Source organism: Episyrphus balteatus, chromosome 2 (genome assembly GCF_945859705.1).
Source record: "Episyrphus balteatus chromosome 2, idEpiBalt1.1, whole genome shotgun sequence".
Lineage (NCBI taxonomy): Eukaryota > Metazoa > Arthropoda > Insecta > Diptera > Syrphidae > Episyrphus > Episyrphus balteatus.
The window spans coordinates 111,716,754-111,741,849 of NC_079135.1; the positions used below are offsets into that span (position 1 = coordinate 111,716,754).

The following is a 25,096-nucleotide window of genomic DNA, read 5'->3' on the forward strand; positions in this document are numbered from 1 at the left end:
ACTGCACAAGTTTTATTATTTTTCCTTCACTTTCAATTTTATAAATTTTTCTCCTTCTTTAGGATACTTATTTTTCACTGATTTAATTTTTTTCTCCTTTTCGAAAGGATACTTATTTAGGTTTTTGTTCTATTTTTTCTCCTATTCCAAGGATACTTATATGTTAATTTTTTCTCGTCCGCACCGGGTATTTTAAATTACGGCACTCGAGTATTCTTTACAAAGTTCGTACTTTGTTTTTTCCGAACTTCACTTGTAAAAATTTAATGAACACAATTTTTCATACTTTGTAATTTTCTGAATTCTTGATTGTGATTCACTTCACTTGACAACTCAACATAAAACCATACTTTGCGTTTTCTGGTTATCTTTATGTGGTTGTCCTGTCACGGTCGCCAATTAATTTATTTCTTACACATTGTAAGTTTTAAAAAATATCTTTATTAAAAATTAAACCGAACAAGGGTTACTTAGCACTACACTGAAAATAATAAATTTCGTAAAATTACGAAAATCGTTTCATACACTACATTTTCGTTGGCCCAACGAAACTTTCGTTGGCTCAACGAAAATATGTAATTTTTCATAATATGAAAACCTTCATCAATTAATGAAAACGTTTCATACACTTTTCGTCCCTTTTTAGTGCCAAAAAATCCAATTCAATGAAAAGATTCATCAATTAACGAAAAATTTCATACTCATTTTAAAGAATAAAAATAAGAATTTTTTCCTTACTTTATTAAAGTTTTAATTAAGTAACGAAAAAATTCATTAACCTATGAAATTCAACATTAACTAACGAAAATCTTCATAAGCTTATGAAAATTCTTCATATACTAATGAAATATTACATTGGCTTATGAAAAAATACATCAGTTAACGAAAATAAAATGCACGACTGGGGTCGCACGTACTTGCTCTTATGGTAAAAGTTACTCTAATGTTAAGGCTTTTGATTTAACAAAATTAGGAAAATTTAAAATAGGCATGATATTTTTAAGGAATTTCATAAGTAGTGAAAAAAAAATAAAATCTGATTTTTATAAATAACTAAACACTATTTTAAATGGTTTTTTTGCAAAAAACCAAGTATGCCATTTGATTTCTTGTATAAAAAAGAATTTTTAGAAAAAATTTTTTTTTAAACATATTTTTTTTTTTTTGAGAAATTTATTTTATAAACTTCAATGCCATTTCTTTAGGGCATTGCATTAATTGGAATTGTCCGAAAATTGCATTTTCTGTTATGGATACATTTGATAAAGTCAATTTTTATTGTAGGTACTCATAAACGTTGCTTTTACTTTAAATTGACAAACATTTGTTCATTATGATAATGTTTTTGGGAAAATCCTACAATTAGTTCAGGTAAAAAAGTTTCCACATTTTTAGGGTTAGGTGATTAGATTGCCATATAGTTGTAGGAAAATCCCTTAAGTGAAGCAGGTACATATGTCCGGTTATTTGCAAACATGTGTAGGTATATGCATACAGTTTTTTAAAGTCTTTAACTCTTTTTCATTAATATATTTTCGGAAAATCCCAAATACCAAACTTGAAGGTATCCAATCTATTATCTATTTGCATGAGCATAGGAAGTTAGGTAATTCATAAATGTACATACAAATATGTATTCTTCTATGTATTGGTCACAAATAACTATTAAGAGTTATAAAAAACCCTTAAATTACGCGTTGGTTTCTTTTACTTTAAAAACAAAACCACTTGATCAATTGACAATCGTTTTTGACCGAGTGCGGAAGAAAATTTAGATTTGAAAAAAAAAAAAAAAAATATTTTGTAAAGACAAAGTTTTTGGAAGTGCTCTATAATAGAAATTGTGTTAAAACCAATTACAAAAACAAATTGTGCAAACACAGGTTTTAAAAGTGTACATCTAATCCAAAAATTGTGTTAAAACCAACTGCATTTTTTAATGCAATATATCAGCAAAGTGCCTCAATATTAAAACTAGTGAAAAGTGAAGTAAAAGACAAAGTTTAATTTTGCTTTTTCTTATTAAGTACTTAAAGTGAAGTGTTAAGCCTTAACCACTAACATAGATATTGAAGATTAATTTAACATACTATTTTTTTTTAAATATCCAAAAAGGGAAACATAAGTTTTATCAATTTGATTTCTTATTTTTTTTTTTAAACAAAGTTTTGTGAAATACTGTGCCTTTGTTTTGATCCAGCTAAAGAAAAAAAAACTACTACCAGCAAGGCGGTGAAACTGACCAAATTGTGTTAAGATATTGATTGGTGAGTTATTTTGAAAGATAAATAATTTGTTCATAATTTGATTTTGACATTTTGATAAAATTTTACATTGAATTTGAAATGGAAAACAATTTTTCACAATCTCAAAACACCAATAAGGGGAAAAAAAATAGAACATTTAATTTTTCTAAAACTGATAAAAACTTAAATAAAGTCTGTAGCGACGTTATTCCTAAAAACGATGACAATTTTAGTTGTATTAAGGGGTCTTTCTGTCAGAACAGTGACATATTTGACGGTAATTTTAGAAATACTCAGTGCACCAGCAATGCGGTGATGGCATTGTGTATGTCCCAACTTAAATCCGTGACAACTTGGAACACTGATTTCATCGATAAGATTTTGGTACAGGGACATGAGCTTCATGTTCAATCAATTTCCAGTTTCGTTGAAAGGTTTGGCCAACCGCCGCCGTCATCTTTTTACTTGGCGGCAGACGAAGTTCTTGAATTTTTTTCGGTTGAAAATACCAATTTTCATGTAGAATATAAGTTAGATCCTTTTCAAGGCTATATTGATGAGTCGGAATGTTTTTTTACGGAGCTTAATCGTTTTTTTTCCAACGAATTATTTGGTGTTTTGACTGTTGCTAATTTGTCGGTTGCAGTTTTAAAGAACGAAAATTTGATTTGTTTGTTCGATCCTCATAGTAGAGATCAAAATCTTAACGCTGTAACAAATGGTGTAGCAGTTCTTCTAATGTTTAAAAGCATACAGGAACTAGTTTCAACCTTTAAATCGTCCTTAGATTCAATGCTAAAGCCTCTATTTAGTATAACTCCATTAAAAATAGAGTATGAGTCATTTTGTGAGAATGAAACTCCGTGGACAGTTAAGCGAAAAAGTTTTTCATTCAAACAAAAACAAATTTTAGAAAAAAACAAAGCTAGATTAAGACTTTTACGTTTGAATGAGACATTTAAAGCAAAAGAACGGAGAACCCAAATAGAATCAAGAAAAGGGAAGAATGAAGCAATTCTACATGCGATAAGAAAAATGGACGTAAAACGGAAAAAAATCTTGCGATCTCAAAAAGATTTTAAAAATAAGGAAAATGATAGTCTTTTAATAAGAATGCAGACAAGGAGAAGTCTAGCTGAAAATCGAATTTTAGAAAAAAAGAAGGACATAGCTAAGAAAAAGATTTTAAGGACTGAGGAAACTTATAAGAAAAGGGAAAATGAGAAACTATTGACAAGAATGCAGACAAGACGTAGCCTAGTTGAAAATCGAATTTTAGAAAAGAAGAAGGACATAGCTAAGAAAAGGATTTTAAGGACTGAGGAAACTTATAAGAAAAGGGAAAATGAGAAACTATTGACAAGAATGCAGACAAGACGTAGCCTAGTTGAAAATCGAATTTTAGAAAAGAAGAAGGACATAGCTAAGAAAAGGATTTTAAGGACTGAGGAAACTTATAAGAAAAGGGAAAATGAGAAACTATTGACAAGAATGCAGACAAGACGTAGCCTAGTTGAAAATCGAATTTTAGAAAAGAAGAAGGACATAGCTAAGAAAAGGATTTTAAGGACTGAGGAAACTTATAAGAAAAGGGAAAATGAGAAACTATTGACAAGAATGCAGACAAGACGTAGCCTAGTTGAAAATCGAGTATTAGAAAAGAAGAAGGATATAGCTAAGAAAAGGATTTTAAGGACTAAAGAAACTTATAAAAAAAAAGAAAATGCAAGACTATTGACAAGAATGCAAACAAGGCGCAGCATCCCTGGATTAAAACAAAAAGAAAAGGCACTCAATTCTAAACAAAGGAAAGAAAAGCGAGAACATCATTTATACAAATTTCGAGAACAATATTACAATACCTTGCAAAAGAAAAACAGTTTAGACTGTCAAGCAAAGCTTAGATTTATTAAAGAAAGAAGCATGTGTCCTGAGCATATTTGTTGTTTTTGTGAAGGGCTATTTTTCGCGCATTCAGTTGTAAAATACCAAACTAATTATTCCAAAAAATATTTTGGAAAAGAATTTGTTGAGAGCATAGATAAATTGAGAAGTAATTTGTCACCGTGGACATGTAAGACTTGTTATAGATACGTCCAAAAAGGTGTTATTCCAAAATTAGCGACCACAAATGGACTTAAATTTATTCCCATTCCAAATTGTATACAAATACTTTCTCCTCTTGAAGAAAGAATGGTTGCGCCCTTCATCAATTTTATGCAAATTCGCGATTTGAAACCCTTTGCCCTGAATCCCCAACTTGGAATGAAAGGAAGCGTTGTCAATATTTCAGTTGAGGTGAATGATATGCTGCAGGTACTGCCACGGCGTTTTGACAATATGAAGACGATTCAGTTAAAACTCAGGCGACATCTTGACCATGCCACAAACTATATGTTTGAGACTATTCGACCAGCAGTTGTGTGTGATGCTTTGAAATACCTCATGACCACACCTCTCTATATAAAAAACAACATTCAAATCGATAAAGCTTACCTTAATCAGTATGACAAGGAGTATGATGAATTAGTTGAGTTCATTGTGGACTCTAATGATGCACAGAACCCACAGGGCTCTCTCGATAGGTTTTCACAAGGTGATAGCATGTTAGAAGAAATTAATTTGGATGAATTCAAAGGGTTACCGAAAGCAAAACCTAGTACATCAAATAAGGGCAAAAGATTTGAAGAGTATCAGGTTTTACAACAAGAGATTCACGATGAGGTCTTAGTTATTGATAGAAACAAAGAAGCAGCAGATTGCATTCCAATAATAGCACCTGGTCAAGGGAAGACTCCAGTACCATGGCACTTATACCCAAATTTAGAGGAACTATGTTTTCCTAAAATTTATTGTGGGCATCCCTTAGAATCTTCAAACAAAATATCTTACTCAGAGAGAGCAAAGTCAATCGCTCGGCGAAATGACAGGCGCGGGTGTGTTCCCACTAAAATTTTATACATGGCAAAAAAGAAACTCGAACAATCGTGTCTCTCAAATATTAATATTTGCCTCCGGAAGAGCAAAAGAACAAATCAAGTGACCGCAGACAATATTTTAAAGAAAAATTTTGTTGATTCCCTTATTCAACACGACGCAGGGTACAGGATTTTAAACCGTATTCCGTCATCTCCGTCATACTGGGAGTTAAAAAAAATGCAATTAATGGCAATGATTCGCCAATTGGGCAAACCTACACTCTTTTTAACTCTGTCTGCTGCCGAATCGAATTGGCCGGAATTAATCCAACTTCTTTCAAAACTATTAAATAACCAAACACTTAGTATTGAAGAAGCCATGTCACTAGAAAACTGCGAAAAAACTGAGCTTATCAGAAATGACCCTGTTACTTGTGCTAGATATTTTGACCATAAAGTTGCCAAATTTATGAAGTACATAAAAAGCAAAAATGGGCCATTCAACGAATTTGAAGTCCTAGACAGTTATCAAAGAGTAGAATTCCAGATGCGTGGTTCACCCCATGAGCACATGTTCTTATGGCTCAAAAATGCTCCTGTTTATAAATTAAACGATGAGGAAAGCAAGTCGCGATGCACCTCGTTTATTGATAGGTTTATCACGTGCGAAGATAACCCTATTAGTCCCTATATACCCTACCTTCGCCATAGGCATTCGCATACTTGTAATAAGGGAAAGTTAAATAAAACCAAATGCAGGTTTAACTTCCCTATACCAGTTATGCTAGAAACCCAAATTCTTGAACCTCTTCCCGAAACTCCAGTAGGTAAAGAAAAAGAAGAACTTTCAGCTATTTTAGGAAAAATTAGGACCCAAATGCAACATTATTTTGAAAAACCATCCCTTGTTCCTTTTGGTGAGATACTGCATTCACTCAAAATTACAGAGTCCCAATACATTAATGCGATCAGGAATTCCTTAAAGAACCCCCAAGTATTTTTAAAACGCAACAGTTTAGAAGTTGCAATAAATTCCTACAATAAGGACGTTTTGAATTTGTTTGAGTCGAACATCGATGTTCAGTTTGTCTTGGAGGAATACGGAATAGCTAATTATATTGTGAACTACATTAGCAAAGTGGATGCTGGTTTATCCAAGCTTCTAAGAGATGCTGCATCAGATATTAATCAGGGCCATAAAAATATTAAAGACAAATTTAGAAATATCGCGAATGTTTTTCTCAACAGCAATTTGATGTCTGCTCAAGAAGCTGCATATCACGTACTATCTTTGCCATTGTCGAAAAGTAGTAGAGGACATGTTTTTATAAATACAAGTCCAATTGAAAGTAGATTAATGATGCTAAAGTCCAATAAGTTTCTTCAGAACCTTAACTCTGATTCCACTGACATTTTTGTCGAAAATGACTTTAAAAAATATTCAAAAAGGCCTGTGAAACACGAAGAATTATGCTTAGCAGATTTTGTTGCGAATTTCACACATTCGCGTAGGCAAAATGATGAAGAAAATGAAAACGAAGATAACTATCATTTAAGGCACAATTCTAAGATAATTCGATATAGAAGATACAAATTGGCACAGGATCCACACAATTATTATCGTGAGCAGATACTTTTATTTATGCCTTGGAGAAATGAGGCCGAGGAAATAGAAAATATCGATTCTAAGGAAGCTTATTTGAGGAATAGAACATTAGTTGAAGCGAATAGATTAAAATATGCCATAGTAGAAGACGATATTTTAGATGAAGCACTTGAAGAAATAAGACAAGGCAACGAAAGGCATGAATGCACTCCATCAGATTTTCTTCCTGAACCAGAGCAGATAGATATTTTAGAGCAGGGCGGAGTAGAAAATAAAAAGGAAAATTTAGTTAATCGTTTCGTGAGTCCACCCAAAATTTCCCAAGAGCGTATGATTTTACTGCTGAACAAATTAAACAAAGACCAACGAGAATTTGTAATGCATGTATATAATTGTTTTAAAACGAAAAACTGTTTGCCTCTTAATATATTCTTAAGTGGTTCTGCTGGAGTCGGTAAATCTACGGTAATCAACTCCATATTCCAACTAATTACTAAATATTTTGATAATAGACCGGGAGCAATTGGAGATTCCATAAAAGTTTTGCTAACTGCTCCCTCAGGAAAAGCTGCTTTTTTGATTAATGGGGTGACACTTCATACAGCTTTCGCTCTCCCCGTTTCTCAGTACGGAGGGACCATGCCCAATCTTTCCAGTGATATTGCGAACACGATACGACAAAAGTTAATCAATCTTAAATTGCTTATTATTGATGAAATATCAATGGTTGGAAGTCGTCTTCTAAGTAGGGTAGATACAAGACTACGACAGGTTATGGGCCGAAATGAACCATTTGGAGGGATTTCCATTATTTTAGTTGGAGACTTGAACCAGTTACCTCCTGTCTTTGACACGTTTATATTTAAGGCACCACAAAATAACGACTTAAATGTTTTTGCCGAAACGAACACGTTATGGGCACTTTTCAAAATTTTTGAGCTAACCAAAATCATGCGCCAACAAAATGAAACCTTATTTATAAACGCACTGAATAATCTTGCTACGGGAACAATGACAAGTGAAGATATTCAGCTAGTTAAGAGTCGTGAAGTTGATAGCACTTCTATACCTGAAGACGTAATTCGATTGTACTCAACGAATAATGACGTTGATGAGTATAATAGTTTAAAACTGTCAAAAGCACCGGGTGAAGAAATAAGTGCCACATCCATCGATTCTGTGCTTGGAAAAGTGGGAGAAGCAATTAAAAAACGAGCATTGGAAGCACTTCAGAAGAAAAAGTTGTCTGATTTAGGGGGTCTTTCAAATATAGTACGTCTTAAGAAAAACATAAAATATATGATTACAACAAATATAGATGTTGAAGACGGTTTGGTGAACGGAGCCTGTGGTGAACTCAAGCACATTTCAATGAAACCCAATACGAGTGAAGTAGACAAAATTTGGATTTTATTTCCACCAAATCCTCAAGTTGGATTGAAAGCCCGACAGTCCTTAAATAAATTCATAGAATTAAATGACATAGACCGCAACTTGGTCCCTATTGAAAGGAAAGTTCATTCAATAAATGTGAATACCGTTAACACATACCAAATTCTTAGAAAACAATTTCCAATAGTTCCAGCAGAAGCCATAACAATTCATAAAAGCCAAGGCCAAACATACGATAAAGTGTGCATCGATCTGAGAAAATCGAAAAAAATCAGAAGATCTATGATGTACGTTGCGTTAAGTAGAGTAACATCTTTGACAGGGCTTTTTATAATTGGTAATTTCTCACCACCAAATGCTACAGCCGAAGAAAATTTGATTTTGGATGAGTTAAGACGTCTTAGAAATGATTGTAAAATGAATTTGTCGTTTAAAAATTTTGACCAAAAAACCGGCTTAATTGTTGCTTACCAAAATGCTCGTTCTCTTAAAAAGAACATAAATTGCGTTATAGCCGATCACTGGTACTCAAATTGTGATGTTTTAGTTTTTTCCGAAACTCAAACACTTTATTCAGATTCTTTGAATATACCGGGATTTAAACTAATTTATAGGTCAGATCAGGATTATAAAAAGCGTAAGCCCAGAGGATTAATGTGTTTTGTAAAGGAAACCTTATCAATTGACACAAAGAGCATCAAATCGGCTACAATACAAATAATTATAGATTCGACAAAGAAAACTCATATTGATTTGCTCTCATTTGAATTAGGTGAAGTTTTAGTTATCGCAGGTTATAAATCTCCTTCGGCTTCATTTGAAGACTTTAGGGAACAATTCAAAGATTTTATGAATGAAATAAGACACAAATTACTTGGAAAAATCGTTCTGTTGGGAGATTTTAACATCAATTTAAGAAATAAGCCGAACACATTTCTCCATGAAACTTTGACGGAATGGAATCTTAGATCCGCACTACCTAACAATACAGTTACTACAGACAACAATACCCAAATTGATGTCATATTTTCAAACATACATCCACTAGAGTGTGGAGTGTATGAAAGCTTCTTCTCAGATCATAAACCAATTTACTTTATATTTCCACAAGAATAATTAATATGGTGAGATGATCGAATAGGTTTTGGTTAGGTTTTCATAGTTCTTCTTTTATAATTGTTTTTTTTTTTCTTTATTATAATGTTACATTCATTTTGCATACATTTTTTGTTCATAACCGTATTTCTTACATTACAACATGAGGACTATGCCTACCGGGGAAACCTCGGTAAAAAAAACGCGTGAAGGGTCTACCTCCTGGGTAACGTGGAAAGACCTAAAATTTTATTTTGAGTGTTAAAAAAAATATAAGCTAAGTTGTAGGTTTTAAGAAATGTGGGTTATATAATTTTTAGAAAAATTTGGTTCATAAAAGGGAAGAGCCGACATTTAGGACAGATTTTGCTGAATTTTTTTTGTGTTTGACTTTTTTGAAGAAAAAAAAATGCAGTTATATTGCAATTATATTGTATATTACATTAGAGCCGTTTTCGAGTTATTTGGTACAATTTGAAAAATTTGTATGGGAGGTAGGTACACTTTTTAGACTTTTTTGAGAAAAACTAAAAATGCAGTATTATTGCAATTGTTTTGAATATTACGTCTGCAAAGTTTAATCAAAATCGTTAGAGCCGTTTTCGAGTTATTTGGTTTGAACTGAAAAATTTGTATGGGAGGTACACTTTTTAGACTTTTTTGAGAAAATCTAAAAATGCAGTATTATTGCAATTGCCTTGAATATTAAGTCTGCAAAGTTTAATCAAAATCGTTAGAGCCGTTTTCGTGTTAATTGGTTTGAACTGAAAAATTTGTATGGGAGGTACACTTTTTTGACTTTTTTGAGATAATCTAAAAATGCAGTATTATTGCAATTGCCTTGAATATTACGTCTGCAAAGTTTAATCAAAATCGTTAGAGCCGTTTTCGTGTTAATTGGTTTGAACTGAAAAATTTGTATGGGAGGTACACTTTTTTGACTTTTTTGAGAAAAACTTAAAATGCAGTATTATTGCAATTGCTTTGAATATTACGTTTGCAAAGTTTAATCAAAATCGTTAGAGCCGTTTTCGAGTTATTTGGTTTGAACTGAAAAATTTGTATGGGAGGTACACTTTTTAGACTTTTTTGAGAAAATCTAAAAATGCAGTATTATTGCAATTGCCTTGAATATTAAGTCTGCAAAGTTTAATCAAAATCGTTAGAGCCGTTTTCGAGAAATTTGCAATATCGTATTTTTTTGTATGGGAGGTATACGATATAAACGAGATATAAAAAAACAAAAAAAAACCAACTTTCGAAATTCTATAAAAATCATCTGTACCAAATTTGAAGAAAATCCGACCACCCGTTTAGCCAGTAGAAATGTGTACAGATGGACGCACAGACGCACAGACGCACAGACGCACAGACGCACAGACGCACGGACGGAATTGCGAGACCCACTTTTTCGGAATTCTCCATCATCGTAATGTTGGTTTTGATTAAAACCTCAATTTTTTTTTTCGACACGAAACCAATACTTGCCCTATAGAGCAAGTAAAAATCGTTGCCTTACAAAAAAAAAAAACGTAGACTTGGGTGCATTTCTGTTTTAATGATTAAAAATTGAATCTTGCTTTATATAGTTCACATTAGGTTTTTGTTTAAAAATCTATGTAAGCTGAGCTGAATATAAAAAATATTTGCGTATAGACAAGGTGTCTCACGATAAGTCGGACTCATCAGTTGACTTAAGTGAGCTCCACCGGGTCGAAACGCCAATTTTTGGTTTGGACTATTGAATCAATGATTTAACAGGTCCAATTAAATATTTATAAAAATAAAAATGAATGAAAAAATTCGTAGGTTAACGAAAAAATTCTACGAAAAGAATGTAAAAATAATCTACTAAAAAAATAATTAATACAACGAAAAGTTTCGTTAGCTAACGAATATTTTTTCGTAATTTAATTAAAATATTCATAAAATTTACGAAAAACTTCGTTAGTTTACGAAAGTTTTAATTAAATTTTTTCGTTAATTGATGAAAAAATTTCGTAAAGTGATGTAAAAATTCATTAATTCTCGATCAAAATTTTTTATGAAAAATTTCATTAAAATACGAAAGTTTTCGTTAATTGATGAAGTTCTTCATTAACGTATGAAAGCCATTTCGTTGAGCCAATTAAATTTTTCACCGGCTGAAAATTAATTAAATTTTCGTTGGCTCAACGAATTTTTTCGTTGTATTTACGTAAGGATTTGGTTCAGTGTAACGGGTACAATATCAGACTTAAGACTAAAATACATTTCAAGTGTTTTCTTATATCTAACTTTATGGTGGGAGATGGTGATCTCATCAACTGGAATCTGGAACACTGCATCCCAGGGGTATTGATTACCTGCATGATTGTGATCGTACTTGTTTAAGTTATAATTTTGGATTGCATCATTGGCCGGATGCTCTATTGATATGATGTTTACTATATTGTTGAGAAGTTTAGCAGGCTTTATTGGTTGATTCAAATATTCTTAATTTGACGTTTGGGGTATATGTAAACATCGGACCTTAACTTAATATAATAATATGGATTTGCCTTTAAATCTGCGCATTAAAGAAATTAAGATGATTTGTTTAAGACGGAACTTAAATTAAGCGGACAAATTATCATCTTAGCAAAAAACAACGGACGAAAATCCGCTTAATTCATTGTGGAACCCGCTCTTTTTTGTGGTCTTTATTTTTCCGTGTACACAGAGAAAAATAGACCATATAAAATAGAACAAAAACAATAAGGGTGATTTTGTTCACTAGAAGTTAAACATAACTTGGGAATTTTTATCTTCAACTTGTGAATTTGGTTTTGTTCACGCCAAGTTGACGTTTTTAACTTTCGATTTAAAACTCGAGAGTTGATAAACTTTCGGTTTTCTCAACTTCCGGAAAAAGTAGAAGTTTGCCAACCAAACTTGAGATTTTGCTTCAAAATTAATTTTTTTTTTAATTTTCCTGTCAAAATCTAATTTTGCTGTTACTGTGCAATGAAAGTTAATGTTCCAAAGTAACGAAGTTTCGAAAAATAAGCCTATTCTTTTAAGAGAAATCGATACAAAATATTGCCCCGCTAATTTAAAGAGCAAATTCATAAACATTTTTTTTTAAACAAAACAAAAACCAAAACAATTTTTAAAAAATTGAGAGAATTGCATTATATATTTTCTTATGTATTACAATAAAAAAAAACTTTAAATAAAAACATTTTATTCACGAAAATATACCAATATACAATATTTTCTGGTGGTATGGATCTTGCAATAAGGAATTTTTCAGGTTTTCTTTTAATGAAAATATCTGTTTAAGATTTCTGTCGACGAAGCGGACGCTAGAATGTTTTCACTTCCATCCAATTACATTTACTTCAGTTCAGTTATCATTACGCATTTTATATTTTTTTTATAAATTAACCATGAATTTGAATGCCGAAATTGATTTCATTTGGATTTTAGACTTTCGAAAAATTCGGCATTTTGTACACCAGCAATGCAAAATAATACACCAGCTTTAATAAAATTCTAACCGATGTAGTAAAACATTCAAAATATGATTATAAGCTGTCAATATTTTTGTTTTTTGTCACAAATATCCCAGGGATATTTTTAAAAATAAAAGTTAGCCAACTTTTGTTTTTTAAACTCGAGAGTTAAGAAAAAAATAGTGAACAAAATAGATTCTCAACTTTTGTTTTAACTCTCGAGTTTGAGTCAACTCTCAAGTTTGTTAACTTGAGAGTTTGCTTCAAGTTGAGCAATAGTGAACAAAATCGCCCTAAGATTTCTCTATGGTTTTCATCCAAGAAGGAAACCTTATTAAAACTATCGGGTTGTTTCTGCACTTGTAGGGTTTTGAAAAGAAAAAAACCACGACCAGGCCGGGAATCGAACTGGAGACCTCAAATTATTAGTCGCCCACCTCACCACCTGAACCAACCCGCTATGCCAAGTTGCAAAAAAAATTAACTTTTCACTCAAATTTTAATAAGATTTTCTTATAAAAATAATAAGAAATTCTTATAAAAAAACCTTATTAATCGTTGCTTTTAATAAGATCTCCTCATAAAACATATGGGCAGTAAAACAATATGGCAATCTGTTTTTAGGTGTTTCTAGGTGGTCATATTTTTCTCTGTGTACATATGCATCATTTTATTGTTTTTCGTTAAAAAATTATTAAATTTTACCCCTGGGAACAAGTTCAAGAAAAATAATATTTACTATAACTTGATGGAGTGTAGAATAGGAGGAGAGTGTAGAATAGGAGGAGAGTACGATAGAAAATAACTAAGGTGACAAAAATTGATAACGGTTTTTTGTAGAAGTTCAACAATATCTTTTGGTTGCCCTTTAGGCGGAGGGGCAATTTACTAAAAAATGTTCTAAAATGAAAAAAAAACTTAAAACAACGGCAACACTTAAAGTTATAAATGATACCTTTTCCAAAAGCCAGAATTATTATGCACTTAGGTGTAATTTTAAATCAAGTTCTTTCAATCAATCGTTTTCGAAATAATCGATTTCAAAGTAAAAAAAAAAAAGTTTTAAAAAACATATTGAGTAAGTACCTAGTACCTAACCTACCTACTATTTTTATCAAGAATTATGGATTTCATTACGATTGAAATGAAAAAATAAATTTTGATTGATTGAAAAAATAACCTCATCAATACTGAAAACCATATGCTCATCCTATGGCTTTTTTTTGTTGAGAAAATCGAAATAGGTAAGTGCAAGAAAACTACATTTTTTAACAGATTTTTTTTCCTTGGCTGTTTTCGCCATTATCAACAGCTTTTTAACTAAAAAATACCTTGCCGGTCCCTTCGTGGGCTCTCAGGATGTTCGTTTCATAAATATGATTTTTATTTTTTTTTAATCATTATAGAAGAAATCATTATGCGCAGTCCATTTGGAATATAAATTCATTTACCTAATTTTCTTCTAAGTTTCAATTTTTCAAACTGAAAAAAGACCAACTTAAACAATATCTAATAATGGTTCATTTTATTCACACTCGCATTTTATCAATTTTTACTTCCAAAATGAAATCATACTCGTATAATAGGTACATACAATTTTTTAGTCTCAAGAGGGATTATTAAAAACCCAAAATCGATAGATAAATTGAATATTGCAACTAGGTATAATTTTAGAATATATGTAAATTGATACATTATTTGAAAAGAATACTTCTTGGAACATGTTAAAATCATATTCATAGATTACTCAAGGTCTCAAGGGTACAACTTTTCAATATTTTATTTCATTCATGAACCAGGAATCATGATTCATGAATAACATTTTGTATGTAAATTGAATAAATTATAAATTCAAAATTATAATCTCACAATTCTATGATGGGTTATTGTCAGAAAAATTTAGGAACATTATGTTGGTAAGGTAGGCATACCTAACTTGTTGATACTCGTAGGTTGAGTTTATTTTATTTAGGTATGTTTCCTTATTCAGAATTCCTACATATACTTTTATTTGTAAAGTACTTTAATACGGGCTTATAATGTTCCCCATTTAACCTTAACATCATGATGGTTAATCGTTCATTTACAAAAGACCGGACAAAGTTATTTTGTATCGTAATTCTTTTTCAATACACATTAGGTAGTCCCTTAACCCTAAAATTACATACCCATTTTCATCACTTTCACTTGAAGACTTTCATTTTTCGGACATTTGTCGATAAGGGATATCGGTTGTGGTAAACCTTTCATGTTTGATGAATTGAATCGTTTTTTAATACCAAACAAAGGGGCTTATCCCTAAAGGCAATACTGTTCGATGCTGATAGTAAATTTCTATTGTTTAAAGGCGGATTTTGTATTTCTCCTAAATATTTCATACAAAAGTAAAAAAAAAACCAGCATCAACACTCAACAGTTTAAAATTGCTTTAATAAAGATGAAATCCTCTCAATTAAAAAGAATATTGGCATTAGAAGAGCAATTTAAAGTTGTAGGTACAAATGGTGCATATTATTTAAGCTGTTTTATTTTTGAAAAATGCTGTTAAGTAAACCTTAAAACTTGATTAACTTTAACTCGAAATTTCCTTGGCAGCCAACAAATACCTCACATTCTGTTCAAAAATTTGATTTTAAATCTAAAGTTTTGCCAATTTATTTTCCAAATCACCTGTAGTTTTAACAGAAGCACATGTTAATTAGCAACACAGTTCGAAAGATTTAACAAATATTTAATCAAGATGAATCGTTTCTGAGGTTAATCCAATTAAAAAAGTCCTTTGAGGTATTTAAACTCAAACACAAAGAATCTACCAACGCATAGCTGTTGACTTTTCATTTTTCGTTCTTTGGAATCTCTTTATAGATTTATTTAATCTTCCAGGCACATTTTGTTCATTTTAAATATCTTGGAAAACTGGTTGAATATACCTACTTATTATTGCCAACAACAACAAAAAAACAAAAGAAAAACAAAAACATTTTCTATCCTGATGGATTTCACTTTTATGTTTTCATCTTAGTCATTTTTCCAACTGACAAGTTGTGATTGATATAAAACCGGCAATAAATACCGAGAATAAAAGGATATTATATACAATATACATAGCACGCACAAGAGGGATATGAATGACTGGCTGACACTAATTAGATTCACTATAGAAACCAAAACCACTATGAGAAGGATTCATCAAATTGAAAGGATTAGCTTAGGTCCTTATAGAAAATACATTTCAAGAGAAAATACCTAAAGTTATTATATCAACTTTCACTAAGCCTTTTACCATAAAGTATAAACCTACTTGTTGCTTGTTGCATTACCGATTGTTAACTGAACTGTGAAGCGTGAAGGTGGAAGTTTAGGAGGTTCTATTCATCTGTGTTCGTGTTTGGACTTGGAAATGGGTATCACTCACTAGATTATAAGGATAAACAATAATAATGGATATTGTTCGGACGTTGCTGGGAGCTTTTGTAAGATAATGCAACAGATTAAAAGCTTATAATAGAAAATAAGCTGAACATTTCATGGATGACGATTTTGAATTGAGTCAAAAGTGTGAAATGGATTTCGATTTGTAAAAATACTAAAACAATAGGCGTGTTCTTTTGAAGGTGTGCAAAGTATTCCTCAGCAAAAATATCGTTACACAAGCTCTTCTCTTTCCTTTAGTGTAGGTACGTTCTGGTCGAATTGTATATGCAGAGGCGGCGCTAGACTAAAATGAGGAGTGTGCGAGAGTAAATTTGCGGGGCTCCTTGGAAACTGATTTTGGAGTATCTATTTTGAAAAAAAAAGCATCAAATCTTCTGTTCAAGTTCAAAATTGTTATAAGTGTTATAGGTGTTTCCTATCAATGTAGATCAAAAACAAAAAGCATGACTCGATCTCACGAACTTAGATTTGCAATTGCTTTATTTTAAAAAATTTTATATAAATAAGATTTGTTTAATGTAAGTACATATCAGAAAAAAAAATAGTTCGTTCTTCAAATCAAACAAAATAACAACATCTTAAATGAATTTGAGCAATTTGATTTTTTTTATAAAGGCGCATTTTTAGAAAGAAAAAAATCAAAATCTTTAGAAATCGTTATAAACATTTTTCGGAAAAAAAACTATTTTATATAAAGTTTTTATGAAATTTTGCATAACCATAATCTACATTCCAAATTTCAGAAAAAAATTAATGTAAAATTTTCTAAAATGTGACTATTCAAAAAAAAAAAATCAAACTTTCTTCTTCAAAAATAGAAACTATTAAAAACTAACACTTTATTGCTTTTTTTTCATAAAATCGTTAGTCACTTTTAAGTTAATTCTTTTCTAAAATTGGTAAAATATAATATTGCTATTAGATATTTATTTTAATGTAGAAATACTTTTTTTCGCACAGACGCACAGACCGACGGACAGCATGACGAAAACCACTTTTTTGATCTTCTCCATAATCGTAATGTTGGTTTTGATTAAAACCTCGATTTTTTTTTCTACACGAAACCAATACTTGCCCTATAGAGCAAGTAAAAACAGTTTAATATTGCAAATAATCTTCACTAAACGCAATTAAATAAAAAGTAAACTGGCGAAAAAAAGTATTTCTACATTAAAATAAATATCTAATAGCAATATTATATCGGTTCCTTTTTTAGAATATAAAAATATCAATTGAATCACCAATTGGAAGAAGGGAATAAATACATCTCAGCATATTGTTGGCAAAACGCAAATAACTGCATAACTTCTTTATTTTACGGTTCTAAGAATGTGGTTATGCTAGTTTTCCGTTAGTTTTAAAATATGAAAATTGACACTTTTCAAAAAAATTAAAATAAGTTAAAATTTATCAGTAGAATGAAAGAAATAAAGCCGGGATTTGTTTCTTTCTTTAAAATTATTGTTTTTTAAAATCACTCGTGTTTCTGTTAGAAAAACGGTTTATGTTTCTTTCTTCGGCCTAAAAGATGCGATGGTTTACGTATAGAGATGACATTTGCATCAAAATGTAATTTTAGTAATATTTAGGACTTATTGGTTCTTTTAATTGGTGATTTAATGAAGGAGAAGAGGCCGGAAAAAAACAAGAGGCTAGATACAGGAAGATATTTAAAAAAAAAGAGTGTGTGCAGTGCACACACTCTTTTTGTGCACACTGTGCACACATGTACACGCGACTGAAGTTATACTTCACACTCAGTATATTAAATGAATATTTAATTGCCACATGCAAATTGCCACATGCATTTTGTCACATTGAATGCCACTTGCCGCATGCACTTGCACCATGATTCATGCCACGCGATTTGCGACATGAAACATGCAACTTGCCACGTGTTGTGTGTTTTTTTTACCGTACTGCGGCATACTGCATTTTAAAATACTGCTACCAACTATAAAGGTGAAACGACAGCCCTGCTGCCCAATTGTCTCGGAGTTCTTGTCAAAAAACAAATTTTCATACCCACCGTCCCATAAGAAGTATAACTTCAAAAAAGTTGTGGGACTATAATTTTCGCTTTGCGATCTATTGTTTGTTTTTATCCATCATCTAGTTGGAAGTTCTTCAATGAAGTTATACTAATGAAGTATTGAAGTAATTGTTTCTGTTCATGTTTGCTTTCCTCTGTTAGATACTTATCAATATATTTTAATATTTTTTTAATAAATAACTAATAAATACATAAATTATCGAATACGGAATACGGAGCAGCGAAAATTCGAAAATTCCACTGAATAAAATGGTATTTTTTAATGATTTTTCATGGAGATCAACAAATCAATCTTTACAAAGTGTTTAAATTGTCACAAAGTGAAGAGTCAGTTTATGCAAGCAAACAATTTTTATTAGAGGAAATAAAGTTTACTAAGCTTTATAAAAAAATTATTTCGTACAGTTTTAAATACGCTCAGAGAAAAAATAAATATTTTAACCCTTTCGGACCCAGCGTTACTCTCATGTAACATATTTTTAAAAATTCGTAAAAAATATTCCATTAGATATTTTTTTAGGTTTCGATGGCTTAATTGAAAGATAATGATGCCTAGTTACTGGATTGTTACAAAAATTTAGTCAAATATGATACCTTTAATTTTTTTATCGAAAAAGGAACTGAAATTTACATTTTTTCTTTTTTTTTGCAAAAATTTTTTTTTTATATATGGTCATAATTTTGAAAAAAAGATATAAAAAAAGTTAATCCAGAAAGTGTCTTGCTTTTTGGCTTAGAAGAAGTAGCATATATTATTGTTCCATAAAAATTTACTTTCTCAGTTGTCCGACTTTTTTTGGTGGTCATAGGCAGTGCATGTTACTTACATGTAACATGAGAGTAACACATTAGTTTTGCTATTTATTATTTTGGAAAATAACTTTTTGCTATTCATATTTCTTAGTTGTGATGTGATGTTTTTGATACGATAATACTGAAAAATCATTTTTTAATATTGATTTTCATAGCTTGGGTTCGAAAGGGTTAATAGTAAAAACCGAGGTAACAATTTTAAACAGTCATTATTGACAGTTTAAATAGTCAAATATAAATATTTTAATAGTTAAAATTTACTATTTAATAGTAAATAGTAAATAGCGATTGATTATAATCAATCACAAATAACTATTTTTTTTAACTATTTTAATAGTTATCCCGATATTAACTATTTTTTTCTCTGAGTCTACTTTTACAAAATTGAAAAATAGCATTTTTTCTCACATAGATTTCCTAGAAAAAAATGTATACATTTCATTAAGTTTTAAATAAAATTGGGATTCCGAAAAGCAGAAATTTTAAAAAATCCAACAATCTAATTGTGCTTCACTTGAGAAAAAAAAGTTAAACAATAATTTTAAATTGTTTAATTTTCTTTTTCTAATTTTTCTAATTTTATTATTTCCAAAGGCCGAGACATTTGCGTTTGGGGCCCGCGGAGCCCCTCCAAGCGCGGGGCCCCTTCAAGCGCGGGGCCGTATGCGGGGGCACACTCCGCACGCCCCTTCCGCCGCCTCTGTGTATATGCAGACTCATATAAAAGTGGTATAGGTTATTGGTTTTGGGGGCTTAGTTAATGTTTTTTAAGGGTGTTGAACATACGAATCTGGAGTTGTGCAACAAAATTTCTCATTGCAAACATGAGAGATTAAAAATAATGTCAAGAATATAGGTAGGCTTTTTTCCCGTACTTACTACTTTTGCTTTAATTCAAGGAAATAACAGCTTATGACTATAAATTAACAAACTGTAATGTTTTATTTTTGATTTTTACAAATCAGGACTCCCATCGCGTAGGACAAGGACAATCGAACAAGATTGTTAATTACTCAAAAATAAAACTATTTCCATTATACAAAAATATTACACATACGCCACAGTGACTCGTTTAGTTCCTTCTAATATAATCAGTGATTAAATAATGAAATAAGTTACTTTTCGAAAGCATTCCTTAACTGTTGAAATTGTATATGTGGGTTGGGGTCAAAATTCTGCCGGGGTCAAAATTCTTTTGTCAAAATTCTGCTTTACAAAACTTATGGAATAATCCTTGATTAAAAGATAATCGACCGTGAACAAACTGGCCCTAAGAGTAGTAATTTTACTGTAAGGTTCTAAAATCTCAGCACTCTCAATTACCAAAATTGCAAGCAAATAAAATGCACGACTTGGTCGCATGTACTTGCTGTTATATTAAAAGTAGCTTGGAATTTAAAAAAATTCATATAAGATTTTTGGGGGAAAGTTTTCTTTCATGGAGCACACAAACCTGGGGTCGAATCACGGCTCACGATTACGATCATACGTTAACGTTTTGACTATTGCTTTCTCTATTTAAATTAGAAAAAGATAGGGACACATATAGCAACCATACGTAAACGAACGTATGCCGTGATTCGGCCCCTGTACTTTTTTGATCTTTTCTGTTCTTCTCTGTGCGTTATTTAACTATTTATGACTGGGCCACTGTGGCGTATGCGTAATATTTTTGTATGAAAAAGTTTTAAAGTTTTAAGTAATCAGACAGTTTGAAATATTTGTTGACTATATAGTGTAACAGAATAGTCAACAAATATTTCAAATTGTCTGATTACTTAAAACTTTAAACTCTAGAGTTAAAAAAACAATGTTTTTAATTTTTTAATTTTTAACTGAATAGAAAACAATAAATTATTTATGTGCCGCGGTACTGACAATTTTAATACATCTTTGTAGGCCATCTAGAATTTCAGCAAATTATTATAATAATAACTGACTTTCACCAAGAAATCTCACAGGCCTCAAATATTATTGTTTAAAAAAACGTTAATGAAAGCATTGAACAGGAAAAATCACTCTTAGCAAAGAAACACCCTCACATGTTCTTTTATCTTTCATTGTCATAAACCTAACACCAAACCTGGAAATAATATCCAAACCCATAAAATTCTTTTAAATTATTTTTAAAGTCGTTAAAAAAGAAAAAACCATCGATATCTATTTAAAAACACTCTTTTTGAAAGGAAATAAAACACACAATTTCAAGGCTAAAAATAAATTTAACATTCAAAAAGGTATTGAACAGTAAAAGCAATTGGTTGATTTTGCCCTTTAGCTTTTGCTATGAGACATTAAAGGGAAGTCTCTTTCTCTTTTATAAAAACAAGAACAGTATCTACAAACAAAAACAGAAATGCAAATACTCTTCCTTTAATGCACTAACTTTGATACTTACAAACTTAATTATTATTGTCAAGAACTTATTTGGATTCCAGTTGATCCTTTATGGGACTTCCAAAAGCATCTCAGTGCCGTACATGAGTCTTTGAACACACAATTTCACAAAGAGTCTTTCATCTAAAAAAAAAAATAACTTCACAATAGGTAAAACAAATAAATCTTTTGCTAATTTAAAAACTTAAAACAACCATTAAATGAAAGCAATATCCTGTTTCACGTAATGACAAACACATAAAGGATTTCCTGCAATTTTTTTTTTTTTGTTCATAAAAGCAAGAAAAGGCAGACAAACTTTGATTTCAAGGGAATTTCACTACCAAACATACCAGACACCACAGAAATAATGCGAGTGTAGTCAACTTTAATTAGATTCCCGATATATGCAGACAATACGGAAATTGGCAGGATTCACATAAAACCGCAGGAAATGATGCTCCCGTTAACAAAATGACAACTCACTTGTTGCAACAACTTGATCGAACTAAAAACAAAAATAGGCGAGTGTGTCTATGAACAGTCATAGTTCTTGGGCTTCCGATTGTGGAAGAGCCACGATTCGAGTATTGACGATTGTGCTTGAGGCAGCAGTAAAACGTACTTTCATTCTTGGAAATTTAATAGAAGACAACTAGGTGCGAGTTTAAAATATAAAGGATCTGAAAGCTTTCGCTCCTTTGGTATACTCTACGCGCATGTTTTGATTCTGTTCCGAAAACGTGAATGCATTTCTACTGGGAGCAACTTTAGTCTATTTTTTAGTTAATAGGGCAGATTGAAATGATTCGTGGAATCAAGAGGCAGTAGGAATATGATTGTCGGAACTTTTATTTGATTTTTTTTTCAATTTCCGAGAAATCTTGAATCTTTGCAGTTTTTTATTCGAAAGTGAAGACCTTCAAAATGTTTCAAATTAAAACTAAAAATGGATTCAGGTGAAAGTGTAAAAGGATTCCTTAAACTGGTACACTGGTTGATTTGAAGTTTAGGTACGCACATTTTACGGTACTCAATAGGATATTTTTTTAAAGACTTCAAGAAATACGAATGTTAAAAAAATTGATAAAAGACATGTAACTTTAATGATAGAAACCAAACCTTTTGTTTTCATTGGAAAATAACCATATGTTTGTGTGAATGTGTCTGCCAGTGACCTTGTGATTTTAATGTATGCTCAAAAATAATGTGATAGGGAGATAGTTTACCTAGTTTTCGTTCTTTTATATATTTTTTTTTTTTTGTAGGAAACTTATTCAATGTTGTTGACATTACATTTGCATATCACTTTTGTTCTTGGTCGTGCTATAGGGAGGCAGGTAAAGCTTAAGCAAAGAGCATTGAACTTGTTGTTGTACTCATGCCCATGACTTTTATTTTTAGTGTGGGGAAATTTGCTTACCGGTGACGATTGGAAGTCTGGGTTTAAGAATGATAATAGGTAAAAAGAGTGTTTAAAATTTTCCTAACCTACAAGAGTTTTACTAAACAATTTTTACTATTTATTTATTTTATTTCTATGGAGTTTGGTATTAACAGCATATACAGAACTATTTAAAAATCTAAATCTATTTTCGTTTGATCTTAATAGCATGCCTGTTTTATTTACTAACTTTCCTGTACTTAGACTACAGTTTTCAGATCAATAACTTTCGACTCATACATCGCATGACTTTCAAAAATATACCAAATTATTGGAAATTTGATGGTCTATAACTTTAACCGTTTTAAAATTTATGTAACTAATACCGGGAATGATAAAATCTTAAAAAAAACCGAAAAAAATATATTAAAACAACATAACCTCAAAACTATTGCCCGCTCAGAAAAATAATGTACTACAAAGAAAAAGATGATTAAATTTCCAAGAACTTTGGTCTGATAACCACTTCTCTAGGATAAATAGTTTCGGAGATATAGATCGATTCGCGTTTTCCAAAATGGCGGATTTCGCCAGGGGGGTGGCGTCCCGAAAACCAGGACTTAAGCTTTTCTAATGCCCCTCTTTCAGATTTGAAAAATTCAGCCGTCCTATATTTCGTTCCACGAAAAAGTCTATCTTTCCTGTACTATCGTTTAAAAAAACAAAAGTAAATAGCGGTAAGTCCGAAAAACTTGAATTCTTAAAAAAAAAACTAATTCCAATATTGGCACTAAGAACACAACTCGAAATAATCTTTTTCTTGTTTGGTCAAAACAACATATCTCACTTAAAAACATAATAAATACGCTTAAAATTTAAATTTTTTGTCTTATTTGTGTAAATATTATTATTTAAAAAAAAATTGCATCCCAATATATTTATATTAAATAAAACTGGATTTGGAGGAATTTTGCTAACTTTAAAATGCATTTATCTCAAAACGAAAATTTTGGACTTACATATGTCGTTAATACATAACTCCATAGATTTATAGGTGGGTAGCAACTTGCTGAGGTGAATTGAATTCCAACATACATACTTCATGCAACAAGCAGTAGGATATTGTAACGATGAATTACCGAACTACTTTTAAGATAAAAGTCTGAACACACTACCTGCTACAGTAAAGGTAGAAATGTGAACGGACCTTTAGTAATTAAGAAACTACCCTCTGAACGCATCCAAAGAAATTCCCTCGACTGCTGAATATCCCAAAATATCCCACTGGACTGGAAGTATGAAGCGCCCCCTCTTGGAAAGGAAGCTTCGAGAAGCAAAGACGAGAACCTTCGAAGACATTCTCGAATTCCGAATTTCAGGTATAAAAGGGCAGCGTGGACACCGACCGGATACAGTTTGATTTATAAAGTGAAAGAGTGCAGTACGAAGTGAAATAAAGTGTTGGAAATTGTTAGTAATAAATAAAGTGATTTAAAAGTGTGTTTGTTTGAGCGAATAATAAAAGTAAATTGAGTTGAAATAAAGTGTGTTGTTATTTGAACGGAAAGATAAGTGGAAATTAAATAAACGAAATAAGTTTTATTGTGAACCCGGAATAAAACATTACAATATCTTTTGTGGAATGTAATTATATTCATATGACGCATATTTTTAGTTTATTTTTTGATACTGAATCCAATGATATCAAAATCAAGTTAATACTCTTAGGTACCCTAAGTAGTTATATGTATAAGTTATTTTCGATTAAACGCAAGGATGCTAACTACAGCTGGTTGAACTGAACAGGTTAAACTTAATTTTTGTCTTTTACAAAAAATATGTATTTGGATTTAAACAAAACTTCGTTTGAACTTATCTTTTAATGAAAAGGTTTGTGTATGGCTTTTTCATACTTGCAGGGCAGAGCTGCTTTTAATGTGTTTTGCTTAATTTTAATGTTTTTTTAGCAAAATAATAATTTTTGGGTCTGTTACGAATTTAATTTGAAAAAATAGCGTTCTTTTTTCAAGTTCAATTCGTCAAAAATTCAAAAACTAATATATTGCCAAAAAAATAAACATTAAAAGGTTTCTTTAAACCAAGTTTTTTTTTAAATACAAAAGAAATTCGTATTTTTGCAATTTCCTCCCTTTTTTGAGTAAGCAGGTATGTATATACAAAAATAATTTGAATAAATTGTTGTAAATCTTTCTACTATAGAAAGCTTTTGTATTTAACTTTTTTCGGTGAAAGATCTCTTCACAGAAATCTTTAAAATCCAAGATTTTTATTTATATGCTAA

The 25,096-nt window shown here is 31.0% G+C and overlaps 1 protein-coding gene across 1 annotated transcript; it reads left to right on the forward strand.

Moving 5' to 3' along the window:
• Positions 1-4,439: 4,439 nt before the first annotated feature.
• Positions 4,440-9,278, forward strand: LOC129909657 (uncharacterized). The gene has a single exon (XM_055986732.1). It carries the CDS (start codon positions 4,440-4,442, stop codon positions 9,276-9,278), a length of 4,839 nt encoding a protein of 1,612 aa, XP_055842707.1.
• The last annotated feature ends 15,818 nt before the right edge of the window (positions 9,279-25,096 follow it).